Below are 15,000 nucleotides of genomic sequence, written 5' to 3'. Positions count from 1 at the left end.
GCAAAAGAAAGGGTCTCCTAGCAGGGTGGATTGACAGATGTATTGTTTGTTTCTTTGTTTGATTGGTTGGTTGATTAATTGATTGACTGACTGATTGACCCATTGGATGGGTCAAGTTATGCATATAGAGTGTTTTCACGTGACGTCACGGCGGCCATGTTGATGGTCCAAAACAATGGAACGACGGCCATGTTGGAGTACCCAACTAATCCTCCGAGAATTCAGCTCTATCATCATGCAAATTAAACCTTTTCTTTTGTTTCCATTAAAAAGAAGCGACTTTTGAAACATTTAGCTATAAACACTTGCCAGAAAACGTTTCTTAAAAACATTTGAGAAATTTCGTGAATATGGTTAAAAATACACGGCTAAAAAATACACGACGTTTCGACGTTCTCGGACGTCATTATCAAGTGAAAAAGAGACGGTGTGAATATTTTATAAATACAAGAAAAAAAAAATTCATTAAGAGAAAAAGGTAACATAAAAATAAGCTACAAGCTAAACAAAGACATTAGCACTGATGGAGTCACTCTGAGTATTAAGGCTAGGCCTCGGCAGTTAAATTTCCCGTGGCACTTCTTAAGAACACAAAATTGGTCCTCATTAAGAAGATTTTTGTCACCATGCGCTTGCAAAAGTGTTTACCGATAGCCGAATACTTGTGCTCAACAATGCGTTGATAACTTTATACACTGCGTTTTTCAAGTGGATTCTCTCAATGCGAACATTTACTTTGAGCTTCTTTGGGGAGCAGCTAAGTTCCCTGTTGGTTAACTGGCTGGAACCTAGTGTGGCTGGTTGATAGAAAGGTAGGAGGGTTGATTGGTTGATAGATTAATTGACTGAGTTACTGACTCCAGTGCTCACAATACCTGAAATAAGGATCAAGAGGACCGATTTGCTGATCCACCAAACAGGCGGCAAAATCTGCTATGATCCCAAACATCAGTACTGGCACCAGGAAGTGGTTAACCCTCACCTCCGGATTTCTGCGAGGTAAGGCTCGCGGATTCAATTTCAGGAACAAATACATCAGGAAAAGTGTGGTGAGCCCTCGCATAATCAATTCTGCCCCTGCCCAGCGGTAGCTATGATGAGCATTGGTACCCAAAGCCCAGTATTCGGCAAGAGCTGCTTTGATCATCAAGCTTGAGAAACCGGTGGCGCCGAAGAAACACACCTTTAAGGAAGGGAAACGAAAGAATCATTTTCACATTCTTTGACACGCCCTTTTGGGGTTCAAATTAAATTAAATTCTTTTTCTTTTAAACAAACTATTGCTGCGAAAGAGATAATTGGCTCCGATATGAAAGAAAGAGACAACGTGATCCGCGCACTTTTCGGGAGAATTTCAGCAATTGCTTCTTATAAACAACTGAAAAATTCAGGTGGCTTTAATGGCATTCTGACCCATGACCTCTGCGATGAGGGTGCAATGCTCTACCAACTGAGCTTGGAAGCCATTCAGTTGGAAGCAGGTCAATTTGATGGAGTCATTTGTTCCCCTGATGGAATCGAGTCTCCGTTATCTTGTTGTGTTTAGGTTGAATGAAATCTATGTGAAACGTCTAATTGTGATTCCAAACGAAAAAGAAAATTGATTGGGGATGGGAGCCTAGAGATAAATCTCTATTGGTAACGACAGCGCCGACTCCGGATGTTGCAAGATTCGTTCACATGCCTCGATGTTTTAAAAAGACGAATTTCTCTTTCTCAACCTAAACAAGGAGCTTTTAATCAGCAACGATGACAGCGACGCGAAAAAAATAATAAAAGAGGAAGAAATTGAAAACGCGATTATTTGCAATACTGTAACTGTTTCGCGCCTCGCGTTATTAAAACCAATTGACTGTTCAGTGCAAGGCAAATCTAACCTCGCAATCCTACTCCATCCAGTCAAAAAGAATTGTCTAGTACTCGAACCTCTTTAGGCTTAGCTACATAATTCCCGAAAAATTGTCTAAAATTCTTTCCGGAATTTTCCAAACAGTAGCTCTAAAATTCTTTTAGAAATGCCTGAAATTCTCCAAAAACTCTCTAAAATTCCCGAAAATTCTTATAAATTTCGTTTCTTATAGTGAAAAGTCTGCCATATTTGCTATCAAGCAAAGATCCGGATTCCGAAACTACGGTGAGAAACCGCTGCTTAGATGCACCCCTTTTGTTGAATAACCGCTAATAAGGAACGGATATGAACGGACTGACACCTCAGTCCTGGTAGGTTGGAATACGAAAAAATACGTTTTGTTAACGTTTTTGCGGGTGAAAAGTTTCCAACATGTCAGGTGAAAGTTCAAATTGCTCTAAAATTCTCGAAATTGTCAATTTTTCTCTAACATTCCCGAGAGATTCTAAAATTCTTTTTGTTCTCTAAAATTCCCAAAAGAAATTCCTGAATTATGTAGCTAAGCCTACACCTCTCGTTACGGTAATTCTCGCATCAACATCGCTTTCAAATACTGCATGTAATTTGCATCCTGTACATAGTTTCCTTGATGATGCAGTCATAACTAGTCCGAAACGTCGTATTTTATCGTTCTTTTTTACAATTTCACACCTGAATTAAACAAATCTCTTTAAATAAGAGCCTAAACGCTTTTGGCGAAATACTGTCTGTACTGTGACAACTGGACTTGTAAGAAAGCCATTTCAGTAAATGAAAGATTGTGTGCTGTATGCCCAAAGTGCTCGGTGAAAATGGTTTATTAATCACTCTGATATTTTAGGTTAGGTTTGGCACCTGTTTCAACTATAGCTTATGAAAAGTTTTTCAGTCTAAAACACATTCAAATTTGTGGTGATCAACAAAGTGCATGCCCATTTTAAAACAGTCAGCCTTCATAGTTGCGGTGGGTTGCTCTATTTCAATGTGTTAAAAAAAAGAGTAGAAAATAAACTTGTTTGGTTTGTCGGTGTTCTAAACTATTGCAAATTAAGAATAAACGATAACGACAAATTCTGAAGCCGAGAACGGCTTGATTTTGCCTCGCGATTCTACGGTTGTTCCTATAGTTTTTTCTGTCTCCGTATGCGACGACCAGAAGAATCTGGAATCTAGATGAGGATTGGTTTTCAAATAAAAGGCTTTAAAACTGTTTTATCAAAGTGACAGAATTTATTTCCGGCTCTTACCATTATCTTAACACCCATTGATTCCTTATCTCGTTTGTCATAATCAAAGCTGTTCCTGAGTAACAGTACCACTCCACTGGCAAGTATGGTAAGCGAGCCAAGAAAGGTAGCTACAGCGCGTGTGTAAACTGTAAGGTGGAGCTTGTGAACATAGAAAAGCGCGCAAATGAAGGGGACGAGCAAGCAAGAAAAGCCAACGATAAAGCCAATGTTCCTGTTCAGCCGGTCTACTGACATGAAGGATCTTTCGATTTCGCTTTCTTCTTCGTCGAGCCTGTCTACATTTTCCGTTTCGTGTTGAACCTGAAATGAATGCTCCAGAAACAAAAGTGAGCACAATAGACGATAGTCTATCAATAATGCTTCGTAAAGCTTGAACAAGAAACCAAACCATTGGCCATAAAATTCCTTTGTTCCTTCCATATCAACGCCTGATTCCAGGTTTACCTGCGAATCCACCCAATCAACGAAGTTGTAAAACGCCAGCACCTTGAAATAAAAGCTTGCGTTTTCTTTGAAAGCTTCGCGGACTTTGAAGTCCCTCAGCCAAACGTAAACTGTGACTTGAATAACCTTTTGAACTATGAAAACCGATTCGTTCACTACAAGTAAACGCCATGAAATTCCCTTGATTTTCTTTCGCGACTCATTATCCTGGATCAGAATCAACAACTCGGTCGCACAGAGCGGTAGTGTGATGATTGTGAGAAGGAGCCCCATGGACGGCTGATGCTGACCAAGAGTGTGTTGATCGGTGCTGCTGCGAGGTTTCTCAAAGAACAACACTGCCCCTAGCAAGGCCAGAACCACTCCGACAAGGAACACGGAGATTATCCGATGATAGCACATTACATCAAGATTCCCGTGCCATGTGTTTAATACATTCACTGTGGTGATAATTCCTCCTACGAGAAAGAAAATATAGATGGCAGGCGAGGAGAAGAGCTTCGAAACCGACTTCAAGCAAACACCAAGAACAATAAACACCAAAACAAGAACATAACACAACACCGAGAACGACGCAGTGATGACTTGAGAAGCGAACGCCGTAGTCGAGTTCAAGTCGTGCAACTGGCTCCCACTGTTGGTAGCCTGAAACGCGATGCTCAAAGATTTCGCAGCCATGTTGATTTACCCGAATCCTCTGTGGAAACTCCCTCCAGCCAAAGTTTCGATTCTTCTGATCGCAGTTGCGAAACGAATAATTTAAAAAACAAAATGAAATAGCTTTAATTTAAAGTTTCGTATGCGCAAGCATTTTATAACGCCAGAGGGAATGAATTTGTGGCCTCCTTCAGATCTAGAGCGCGGACCTTAAATACTCCTTATTAAATTTTCTGCCTCGGTTAATGCATTTCTCGTGCTCTGATTGCTTCACTCAGTCTCGGTTATCAGCTCACATATCTTAGTTGACCTTATATGGTATATAAGATTGCCGGAAAGCGAAATTCTCTCTGAATAAAGCAAAAAAAAAAAGTTTTGTGGAATGATGGTATCAATTCCGACGTTTAGAAGTACGCGAAAAGGTAAGAAATGTGTTTGTGATGAGCCTGCCTCTGTCTGACCACAAGGTATTACACAACATGCATCTTCATCAAGTATTTTCGATTTCTGTGATTGTCTTTGCATCCTGTGTTACCGTAAACTTCCTATTTGGATCTGGAGTCCGTTTCTCGAAACTCCCGAAACTTTTCGGGCTTTTTGCGGGTGTCAAAATTCCCTCTTCATCTAAGAAACGAGAGGGTTTAAGTCCGCGTCAAACTTAACAGTTATTCTGAATGAAGGGGTAGTTTCTAAAGAAACTGTGGTGCTGCGTCGTTGGAGAAGTAGTATACAAAAATTTGGTTTTATCAACGGAGTTGATAATGTAAATTGGCCACCGTACAGAGATTCTAAAAGCTGACGTTTCGAGCGTTAGCCCTTCGTCAGAGCGAATCGCTCTGACGAAGGGCTAACGTTTATTTAACTTAACAGTTATTCTGCTTCTTGGTACCTTGAAAACATCTTAGAAGATCAGCTTTCCAAAACAAACGAATGGCAGTTTCACAAATGGCTTTTCGGCGGGTCCTTCGAGAAACGGGCCCCTGGTCTGATGGGATGGCCGAGTGATAAAATTGATGTTTTCTGTATTTGCCAGTAACTATATCTTGTATGCCACTTATGAGCAATAAAATAGTCATTTGAACAGCTAATTTAATTTGAGCTTAGATTTTTTTTTTTTGCCTTTTTTAATATTTTCCATTTTACTTTCTGACGGTGTACTCGAGTTCTCACGGTTCATCGAGGTACGAAAAAATATACAACTGAAAGTAATTTAACTCCCAGTAATTTCAGTTTCTTTGACTGCGAAGAAAAATCAATATGAACAAATTCTGCTTTATGAACTTTAGTTCCACTGGTAACTGTACTTTATTATTCTAAGCCCGTGAGCAGGCTTCTTTTTTCAAAAAAACCATTAGAGCACTGAAAAATCTTAGCTCTTATTTCTTAAATTGACAGTGTAAGTCTCTCCCTTGATGGCGTCAGAGTGCGGCGGCCAAAACGAGTCTGCATAATAAGGAAGGTCAAACCCACATGAATCAGGAACCCAAGATGCATAGTCGACCCAAGCTCGTGCAGATAGAGACACTTGACCGTTGGGCGTCTTTGATCTTCATTCTACAACAGGAAAGAGATGTTTTATATCAAACAATTTCTTCGAAGCAGACCCTTAGAAGGAAAAGAAGAAGAAGAAGGGCAACGGTATCTTTCATTTGTGCCGACTACTGAACCTGCTGTTTCACACCAACAAGTTTGAATTTTGGTCCGCGGATTTTTCCATTTTGAGGTCAGTTTTTTGCGGTTTTTCGGTGTAATGTCCATACGGCTTTGGGACACTGTTTGCTGTTTCTAGTACTGTATGTCCTATGTCCCTCCGCTCCTCAAGCTGGAGTGGATCTCTGTCATCCCCAGTGCTTCCCCTATTATGATCAAGTGACGTTTTGCCAGCAGAAGTTAGAGGTGGAGAGCGAGAGAGAAAGAACAGCGGTATGCGCTCAGTTGTCTAGCATTGCACAAACAGGAGTCGTAGAGTTCAAGCTCATTTTGCCAGTCCCTCCCATTAAAGAAAGCAAGTAAAATGGTATCCACGTTATGAGAAAACTAAGAAAATTCCTAGACCCATTAGAAAGAACGATGACACGCGGATGGATGAATTGAATTGAAAAATTAACTAAGAAAAGCATTGAAATTAAAGATGTCAAATTCCTGAAACCATTAGAGAATATTATGACAAGTGGATGGATGATAGAAAATGGACGGGTGATTATTTCTTGGTATGGATTGACAGCACCCCGCGAGCAGAGCCTCCTTTTGTCTTTTTCTTTACTGAGGAGAAGAAAAGGTGGCTCTGCCCGAATCGCGTCAACTCTTTGAAGCCGCTGCAGCCCGAACTTCTGGACTAGTCTATCTTGTTTTCTCTCGTCAAACCGGTTTTTCCAGTGCGAGCGTCCGTTTAGTGACAAAACCGATGGTTATGATTGAGGCCGCTGTACCATGAAAAACCAATATGGTGGCGAGATCTGGCATATTAGGCTTGTGTTCGAGACTGCATCCTGGCAACATGCAGCGCATCCTCAATAAAGATCTTACTCCATTCATGCAGAGTCTTTTTCGAGAACGCCAAAATCGAGCAAGCGAAAGAAAGGGTCTCCTAGCAGGGTGGATTGACAGATGTATTGTTTGTTTCTTTGTTTGATTGGTTGGTTGATTAATTGATTGACTGACTGATTGACCATTGGATGGGTCAAGTTATGCATATAGAGTGTTTTCACGTGACGTCACGGCGGCCATGTTGATGGTCCAAAACAATGGAACGACGGCCATGTTGGAGTACCCAACTAATCCTCCGAGAATTCAACTCTATCATCATGCAAATTAAACCTTTTCTTTTGTTTCCATTAAAAAGAAGCGACTTTTGAAACATTTAGCTATAAACACTTGCCAGGAAAACGTTTCTTAAAAACATTTGAGAAATTTCGTGAATATGGTTAAAATACACGGCTAAAAATACACGACGTTTCGACGTTCTCGGACGTCATTATCAAGTGAAAAAGAGACGGTGTGAATATTCTACAAATACAAGAAAAAAAAAATTCATTAAGAGAAAAAGGTAACATAAAAATATGCTACAAGCTAAACAAAGACATTAGCACTGATGGAGTCACTCTGAGTATTAAGGCTAGGCCTCGGCAGTTAAATTTCCCGTGGCACTTCTTAAGAACACAAAATTGGTCCTCATAAGAAGATTTTTGTCACCATGCGCTTCCAAAAGATGTTTACCGATAGCCGAATACTTGTGCTCAACACTGCGTTGATAACTTTATACACTGCGTTTGTCAAGTGGATTCGCTCAATACGAACATTTCCTTTGAGCTTCTTTGGGGAGCAGCTAAGTTCCCTGTTGGTTAACTGGCTGGAACCTAGTGTTGGTTGATAGATTAATTGACTGAGTTACTGACTCCAGTGCTCACAATATCTGAAATAAGGATCAAGAGGACCGATTTGCTGATCCACCAAACAGGCGGCAAAATCTGCTATGATCCCAAACATCAGTACTGGCACCAGGAAGTGGTTAACCCTCACCTCCGGGTTTCTGCGAGGTAAGGCTCGCGGATTCAATTTCAGGAACAAATACATCAGGAAAAGTGTGGTGAGCCCTCGCATAATCAATTGTGCCCCTGCCCAGCGGTAGCTATGATGAGCATTGGTACCCAAAGCCCAGTATTCGGCAAGAGCTGCTTTGATCATCAAGCTTGAGAAACCGGTGGCGCCGAAGAAACACACCTTTAAGGAAGGGAAACGAAAGAATCATTTTCACATTCTTTGACACGCCCTTTTGGGGTTCAAATTAAATTAAATTCTTTTTCTTTTAAACAAACTATTGCTGCGAAAGAGATAATTGGCTCCGATATGAAAGAAAGAGACAACGTGATCCGCGCACTTTTCGGGAGAATTTCAGCAATTGCTTCTTATAAACAACTGAAAAATTCAGGTGGCTTTAATGGCATTCTGACCCATGACCTCTGCGATGAGGGTGCAATGCTCTACCAACTGAGCTTGGAAGCCATTCAGTTGGAAGCAGGTCAATTTGATGGAGTCATTTGTTCCCCTGATGGAATCGAGTCTCCGTTATCTTGTTGTGTTTAGGTTGAATGAAATCTATGTGAACCGTCTAATTGTGATTCCAAACGAAAAAAAGAAATATGATTGGGGATGGGAGCCTAGAGATAAATCTCTATTGGTAACGACAGCGCCACTCCGGATGTTGCAAGATTCGTTCACATGCCTCGATGTTTTAAAAAGACGAATTTCCCTTTCTCAACCTAAACAAGGAGCTTTTAATCAGCAACAATGACAGCGACGCGAAAAAATAATAAAAGAGGAAGAAATTGAAAACGCGATTATTTGCAATACTGTAACTGTTTCGCGCCTCGCGTTATTAAAACCAATTGACTGTTCAGTGCAAGGCAAATCTAACCTCGCAATCCTACTCCATCCAGTCAAAAAGAATTGTCTAGTACTCGAACCTCTTTAGGCTTAGCTACATAATTCCCGAAAAATTGTCTAAAATTCTTTCCGGAATTTTCCAAACAGTAGCTCTAAAATTCTTTTAGAAATGCCTGAAATTCTCCAAAAACTCTCTAAAATTCCCGAAAATTCTTATAAATTTCGTTTCTTATAGTGCAAAGTCTGCCATATTTGCTATCAAGCAAAGATCCGGATTCCGAAACTACGGTGAGAAAACCGCTGCTTAGATGCACCCCTTTTGTTGAATAACCGCTAATAAGGAACGGATATGAACGGACTGACACCTCAGTCCTGGTAGCTTGGAATACGAAAAAATACGTTTTGTCAAAGTTTTTGCGGGTGAAAAGTTTCCAACATGTCAGGTGAAAGTTCAAATTGCTCTAAAATTCTCGAAATTGTCAATTTTTTCTCTAACATTCCCGAGAGATTCTAAAATTCTTTTTGTTCTCTAAAATTCCCAAAAGAAATTCCTGAATTATGTAGCTAAGCCTACACCTCTCGTTACGGTAATTCTCGCATCAACATCGCTTTCAAATACTGCATGTAATTTGCATCCTGTACATAGTTTCCTAGATGATGCAGTCATAAATAGTCCGAAACGTCCGTATTTTATCGTTCTTTTTTACAATTTCACACCTGAATAAACAAATCTCTTTAAATAAGAGCCTAAACGCTTTTGGCGAAATACTGTCTGTACTGTGACAACTGGACTTGTAAGAAAGCCATTTCAGTAAATGAAAGATTGTGTGCTGTATGCCCAAAGTGCTCGGTGAAAATGGTTTATTAATCACTCTGATATTTTAGGTTAGGTTTGGCACCTGTTTGCAAACTATAGCTTATGAACAGTTTTTCAGTCTAAAACACATTCAAATTTGTGGTGATCAACAAAGTGCATGCCCATTTTAAAACAGTCAGCCTTCATAGTTGCGGTGGGTTGCTCTATTTCAATGTGTTAAAAAAAAGAGTAGAAAATAAACTTGTTTGGTTTGTCGGTGTTCTAAACTATTGCAAAGTAAGAATAAACGATAACGGCAAATTCTAAAGCCGAGAACGGCTTGATTTTGCCTCGCGATTCTACGGTTGTTCCTATAGTTTTTTTCTGTCTCCGTATGCGAGGACCATAAGAATGTGGAATCTTGATGAGGATTGGTTCTCAAATTAAAGGCTTCAAAAACTGTTTTATCAAAGTGACAGAATTTATTTCCGGCTCTTACCATTATCTTAACACCCATGATTCCTTATCTCGTTTGTCATAATCAAAGCTGTTCCTGAGTAACAGTACCACTCCACTGGCAAGTATGGTAAGCGAGCCAAGAAAGGTAGCTACTGCGCGTGTGAAACTGTAAGGTGGAGCTTGTGAACATAGAAAAGCGCGCAAATGAAGGGGACGAGCAAGCAAGAAAGCCAACGATAAAGCCAATGTTCCTGTTCAGCCGGTCTTACTGACATGAAGGATCTTTCGATTTCGCTTTCTTCTTCGTCGAGCTGTCTACATTTTCCGTTTCGTGTTGAACCTGAAATGAATGCTCCAGAAACAAAAGTGAGCACAATAGACGATAGTCTATCAATAATGCTTCGTAAAGCTTGAACAAGAAACCAAACCATTGGCCATAAATTCCTTTGTTCCTTCCATATCAACGCCTGATTCCAGGTTTACCTGCGAGTCCACCCAATCAACGAAGTTGTAAAACGCCAGCACCTTGAAATAAAAGCTTGCGTTTTCTTTGAAAGCTTCGCGGACTTTGAAGTCCCTCAGCCAAACGTAAACTGTGACTTGAATAACCTTTTGAACTATGAAAACCGATTCGTTCACTACAAGTAAACGCCATGAAATTCCCTTGATTTTTCTTTCGCGACTCATTATCCTGGATCAGAATCAACAACTCGGTCGCACAGAGCGGTAGTGTGATGATTGTGAGAAGGAGCCCCATGGACGGCTGATGCTGACCAAGAGTGTGTTGATCGGTGCTGCTGCGAGGTTTCTCAAAGAACAACACTGCCCCTAGCAAGGCCAGAACCACTCCGACAAGGAACACGGAGATTATCCGATGATAGCACATTACATCAAGATTCCCGTGCCATGTGTTTAATACATTCACTGTGGTGATAATTCCTCCTACGAGAAAGAAAATATAGATGGCAGGCGAGGAGAAGAGCTTCGAAACCGACTTCTGATTAGTACCGCGAGGGATTTCTCTTGCTGAAAGTTTCTTTCACGTCTTACTCCCATAAATGCAGCGTTACTCAAGGGTTATCATTTCCAACCAATAAAATGTTTTTGTCCGCAGATTTTGCAGTGGAAATCTGACGATGCGATCTTGAAGAACTCACCTATGACCACGTTAAGGCATTGTTTTTAGTAAAAGCTGGTAGGAGCAATTATGGCACCGGGAAATCTAACCTGATCCTGTAATTATTTTGGTCTGACCTCCTTTCGTTTCTTCTTCTTCTTCCTTTTTCCGAAAAAATAGCCTTGCATTTGTAATAAACAACCTCCAAATAGTGTGCGCATGCGTGAGCATAAGATAACAGTACTGCCTTATGGAGGTGACTAGAATTCTGAAATGAATGACAAACAAAATGAGAAATGAAACTTTTTAATTCTGAAGTTTAAACAAAGGTTTTCCGATTGATTTCATGGATGTTCCATCTTGCTCCACTGTAATTGTCTTTACATCTCAGTGTCTTACCCGGAAACTTCCCATTTGATCTGTTTCAGTGGGATGGCCGGGTAATAAAATCGATGTTTTCTGTATCTGCCAGTAACTGATATCTTGCACGCCACTTATGAGCAATAAAATAGTCCTTGAACAACCAATTTAGTTTGAGTTTAGATTTTTGTTTGCACTTTTTTAATTTTTATTTTACTTCTGACGGTGTCCCTTGAGTTATCATGGTTCATCGAGGTACGAAAACAATGTACAACTGAGAATCATTAAAGGGGTTATGTCACGCAAAATGATGTATTTCGTGACACCAAAATGCCCAAAGAGTACAATGGAACATTGCAATAACCACTTAAAACCGTTGAACAACATAAAAGAAATACAGCAAAAGGAAAGAGAAGAATAAATGGATAAGATTGAAACGGATTGCGGTGTCCCTTGAGTTATCATGGTTCATCGAGGTACGAAACAATGTACAACTGAGAATCATTAAAGGGGTTATGTCACGCAAAATGATGTATTTCGTGACACCCAAAATGCCCAAAGAGTACAATGGAACATTGCAATAACCACTTAAAACCGTGAACAACATAAAAGAAATACAGCAAAAGGAAAGAGAAGAATAAATGGATAAGATTGAAACGGATTGCATTTGGGTAATCTTGAAAAAACTGTTGGCCGACGTTTGTCAAGTTTATGGCAAATCACCGGATAAACGCCGTTTTTTTCTCAGGACCATCTTGTTTGTGATGTAAACGATATTTTTATCAGTAAAGGAATTCCACATTACTATTTTCGAGCTTTAAACTCGGGATAAACGATAGATTTTCCCGAAGCGCCCTAAAACAACTTGACATAGCCCCTTTAAACTCCTGGTAATCTCAGTTTCTTTGACTGTCATGCGGAAAAATCAATGTGATATGAACTTAGTTCCACTGCTAACTGTACTTTATTCTTCTAAGCCCGTGAGCAGTTTCTTTTTTTCAAAAAATAGAGCAAGGAAAAATGTGCCGGCCTTTAAAGTCGGTCCCTCTGCTTAAGGACTAGTAGCTCTCATTTTTTTAAAGTGACAGTGTAAGTCTCTCCCGGGAAGGCGTCAGAGTGCGGCGGCCAAAACGAGTCTGCATAATAAGGAAGGTCAAACCCACATGAATCAGGATCCAAGATGCATAGTCGAGCCAACATCGTGCAGATAGAGAACACTTGACCGTTGGGCGCCTGTGATCTTCTTTCTACAACAGGAAAGAGAGGCTTTATATCAAACAATTTCTTCGAAGCAGACCCTTAGAAAGAGAAGAAGAAGAAGAAGAAAAGAAGAAGAAAGAAAGAAGAAAAAAGATCAAGAAGAAGAAGATCAAGAAGAAGAAGAAGAAGAAGAAGAAGAAGGGCAACGGTATATTTAACTTGTGTCGACTACTGAACCTGCTGTTTCACACCTACAAGTTTGAGTTTTGGTCCGCGGATTTTTCCATTTTGAGGTCGGTTTTTGCGGTTTTTCAGTGTAATGTCCATACGGTTTTGGGAAACTGTTTGCTGTTTCTAGTACTGTATGTCCCTACACCCCTTAAGCTGGAGCGGCTTTCTGTCATCCCCAGCCCATCCCCTATAATGATCCCCTATAATGATCCCCTATAATGATCAAGTGCTCGTTTTGCCAGAAGAAGTTAGAGGTGGAGAGCGAGAGAGCAAGAACGGCGGTATGCGCTCAGTTCTCTACTAGTATTGATGAAACAGGAGTCGTAGAGTTCATGCTCATTTTGTTCCCTTCCATTAAAGAAAGCAAGTAAAATGGTATCCACGTTATGAGAAAATTGAGAAAATTCCTAGAACCATTAGGAAGATCGGTGACACGTGGATTGATGGATGAACTGAATTGAAAAATTAAATTAAGAAAAGGATTGAAATTAAAGATGTCAAAATCCTGAAACCATTAGAGAATGTTTGATTGGTTGGTTGGTTAATTGATTGACTGAATGAATGACTCATTGGATGGGTCAAGCTATACATATAGAGTGTTTTCACGTGACGTCACAGCGGCCATGTTGATGGTCCAAAACAATGGAACGGCGGCCATGTTGGAGAACCCAACTAATCCTCCGGCAATGGGCCATTTCCGAGTTGCTGTTTGTCTCGGTTTCGAAGTGAGTCTTGGTGCTTAACTGTTGTAAGGGAAACGAGTTTGATCTGCATAAGAATACGCAACTCATTTCCATTTGAATGGTTGTGCACCAGGACTGGCTTTGAAACTGAGGCATGCAGCAACCCGGAAATGGGCTATTAAGCTCTATTATAATGCAAATTAAACTTTTTCTTTTGTTTCGGTGAAAAAAAAATGTTACTGATCACTTGAGTGAAAACGCTCTATACGCCATTCCGCTGCGCCAAATGTATACAGACAAGAAAGATTGTATGATCAAGCGGCGAATCAAGATCCCACGACAATAACTTTATACACTGCGTTTTTCAAGTGGATTCTCTCAATACGAACATTTCCTTTGAGCTTCTTTGGGGAGCAGCTAAGTTCCCTGTTGGTTAACTGGCTGGCACCTAGTGTGGCTGGTTGATAGAAAGGTAGGAGGGTTGATTGGTTGATAGATTAATTGACTGAGTTACTGACTCCAGTGCTCACAATACCTGAAATAAGGATCAAGAGGACCGATTTGCTGATCCACCAAACAGGCGGCAAAATCTGCTATGATCCCAAACATCAGTACTGGCACCAGGAAGTGGTTAACTCTCACCTCCGGGTTTCTGCGAGGTAAGGCTCGCGGATTCAATTTCAGGAACAAATACATCAGGAAAAGTGTGGTGAGCCCTCGCATAATCAATTCTGCCCCTGCCCAACGAAAAGCCCAGTATTCGGCAAGAGCTGCTTTGATCATCAAGCTTGAGAAACCGGTGGCGCCAAAGAAACACACCTTTAAGAAAGGAAACGAAAGAGTCATTTTCACACTCTTTGACAGGGCCTTTTGCCTGGAGCAGTAAATCTCTATTGATAACGACAGTGCCGACTCCGATGTTGCAAGATTCGTTCACATGCCTCGATGTTTTAAAAGACGAATTTCTCTCTCTCAACCTAAACAAGGAGCTTTTTTTAAAAGCTTAATTAAATTAACATTCAAAATTAGCAACGATGACAGCGACGCGAAAAAAATAATAAAAGAGGAAGAAATTGAAAACGCGTTATTAAAAGAAATTGACTGTTCAGTACAATCGTACTCCATCCATGCAGGCAAAAAAAATTGTCTAGTACTCGCACCTCTTGCTACGGTAATTCTCGCATCAACATCGCTTTCAAATACTGCATGTAATTTGCATCCTGTACATAGTTTCCTTGATGACGGAGTCATATCTAGTCCGAAACGTCGGATTGTATCGTTCTTTTTTACAATTTCACATCTGAATTAAACAAATCTCTTTTAATAAGAGCCTAAAGGCTTTTGGCGAAATACTGTCTGTACTGTAACAACTGGACTTGGAAGAAAGCCATTTCAGTAAACGAAAGATTGTGTGCTGTATGCCTAAAGTGCTCGGAAGCCGGTGAAAAGGGTTTATTAATCACTATATGATGTTTTAGGTTAGGTTTGGCACCTGTTTCACATATATAACTTGAGAACAGTTTTTTAGTCTA

The 15,000-nt window shown here is 40.4% G+C and overlaps 2 protein-coding genes across 3 annotated transcripts in view; both read right to left on the bottom strand.

The window, feature by feature from the left end:
• LOC137993719 (uncharacterized) overlaps window positions 1-4,442 on the bottom strand; it is a 5,629-nt gene extending 1,187 nt beyond the window's left edge. The window contains exons 1-2 of the mRNA XM_068839707.1: window positions 3,136-4,442; window positions 876-1,183 (exon numbers count right to left, since the gene is read on the bottom strand). Coding sequence (XP_068695808.1) covers window positions 876-1,183; window positions 3,136-4,260 — 1,433 coding nt within the window. The 5' untranslated portion in view covers window positions 4,261-4,442. The remainder of the gene's footprint in view (window positions 1-875; window positions 1,184-3,135) is intronic.
• Window positions 4,443-5,287: 845 nt separating this feature from the next.
• The window catches only part of LOC137993742 (uncharacterized), a 10,240-nt gene continuing 527 nt past the window's right edge, over window positions 5,288-15,000 (bottom strand). The window contains exons 2-3 of one of the 2 annotated variants that reach the window (XM_068839750.1): window positions 14,004-14,287; window positions 5,288-5,793 (exon numbers count right to left, since the gene is read on the bottom strand). In XM_068839750.1, coding sequence (XP_068695851.1) covers window positions 5,715-5,793; window positions 14,004-14,287 — 363 coding nt within the window. In that variant the 3' untranslated portion in view covers window positions 5,288-5,714. Of the gene's footprint in view, window positions 5,794-12,466; window positions 12,602-14,003; window positions 14,288-15,000 lie in introns of those variants that run through there. The other variant, XM_068839742.1, reaches the window with a different exon arrangement.

The sequence above is a fragment of the Montipora foliosa genome, chromosome 1 (assembly GCF_036669935.1).
Source record: "Montipora foliosa isolate CH-2021 chromosome 1, ASM3666993v2, whole genome shotgun sequence".
In the NCBI taxonomy this organism is placed as follows: domain Eukaryota; kingdom Metazoa; phylum Cnidaria; class Anthozoa; order Scleractinia; family Acroporidae; genus Montipora; species Montipora foliosa.
Note: the sequence above shows the minus strand (reverse complement) of the source record. Positions and strands in the feature narration are given on the sequence as shown.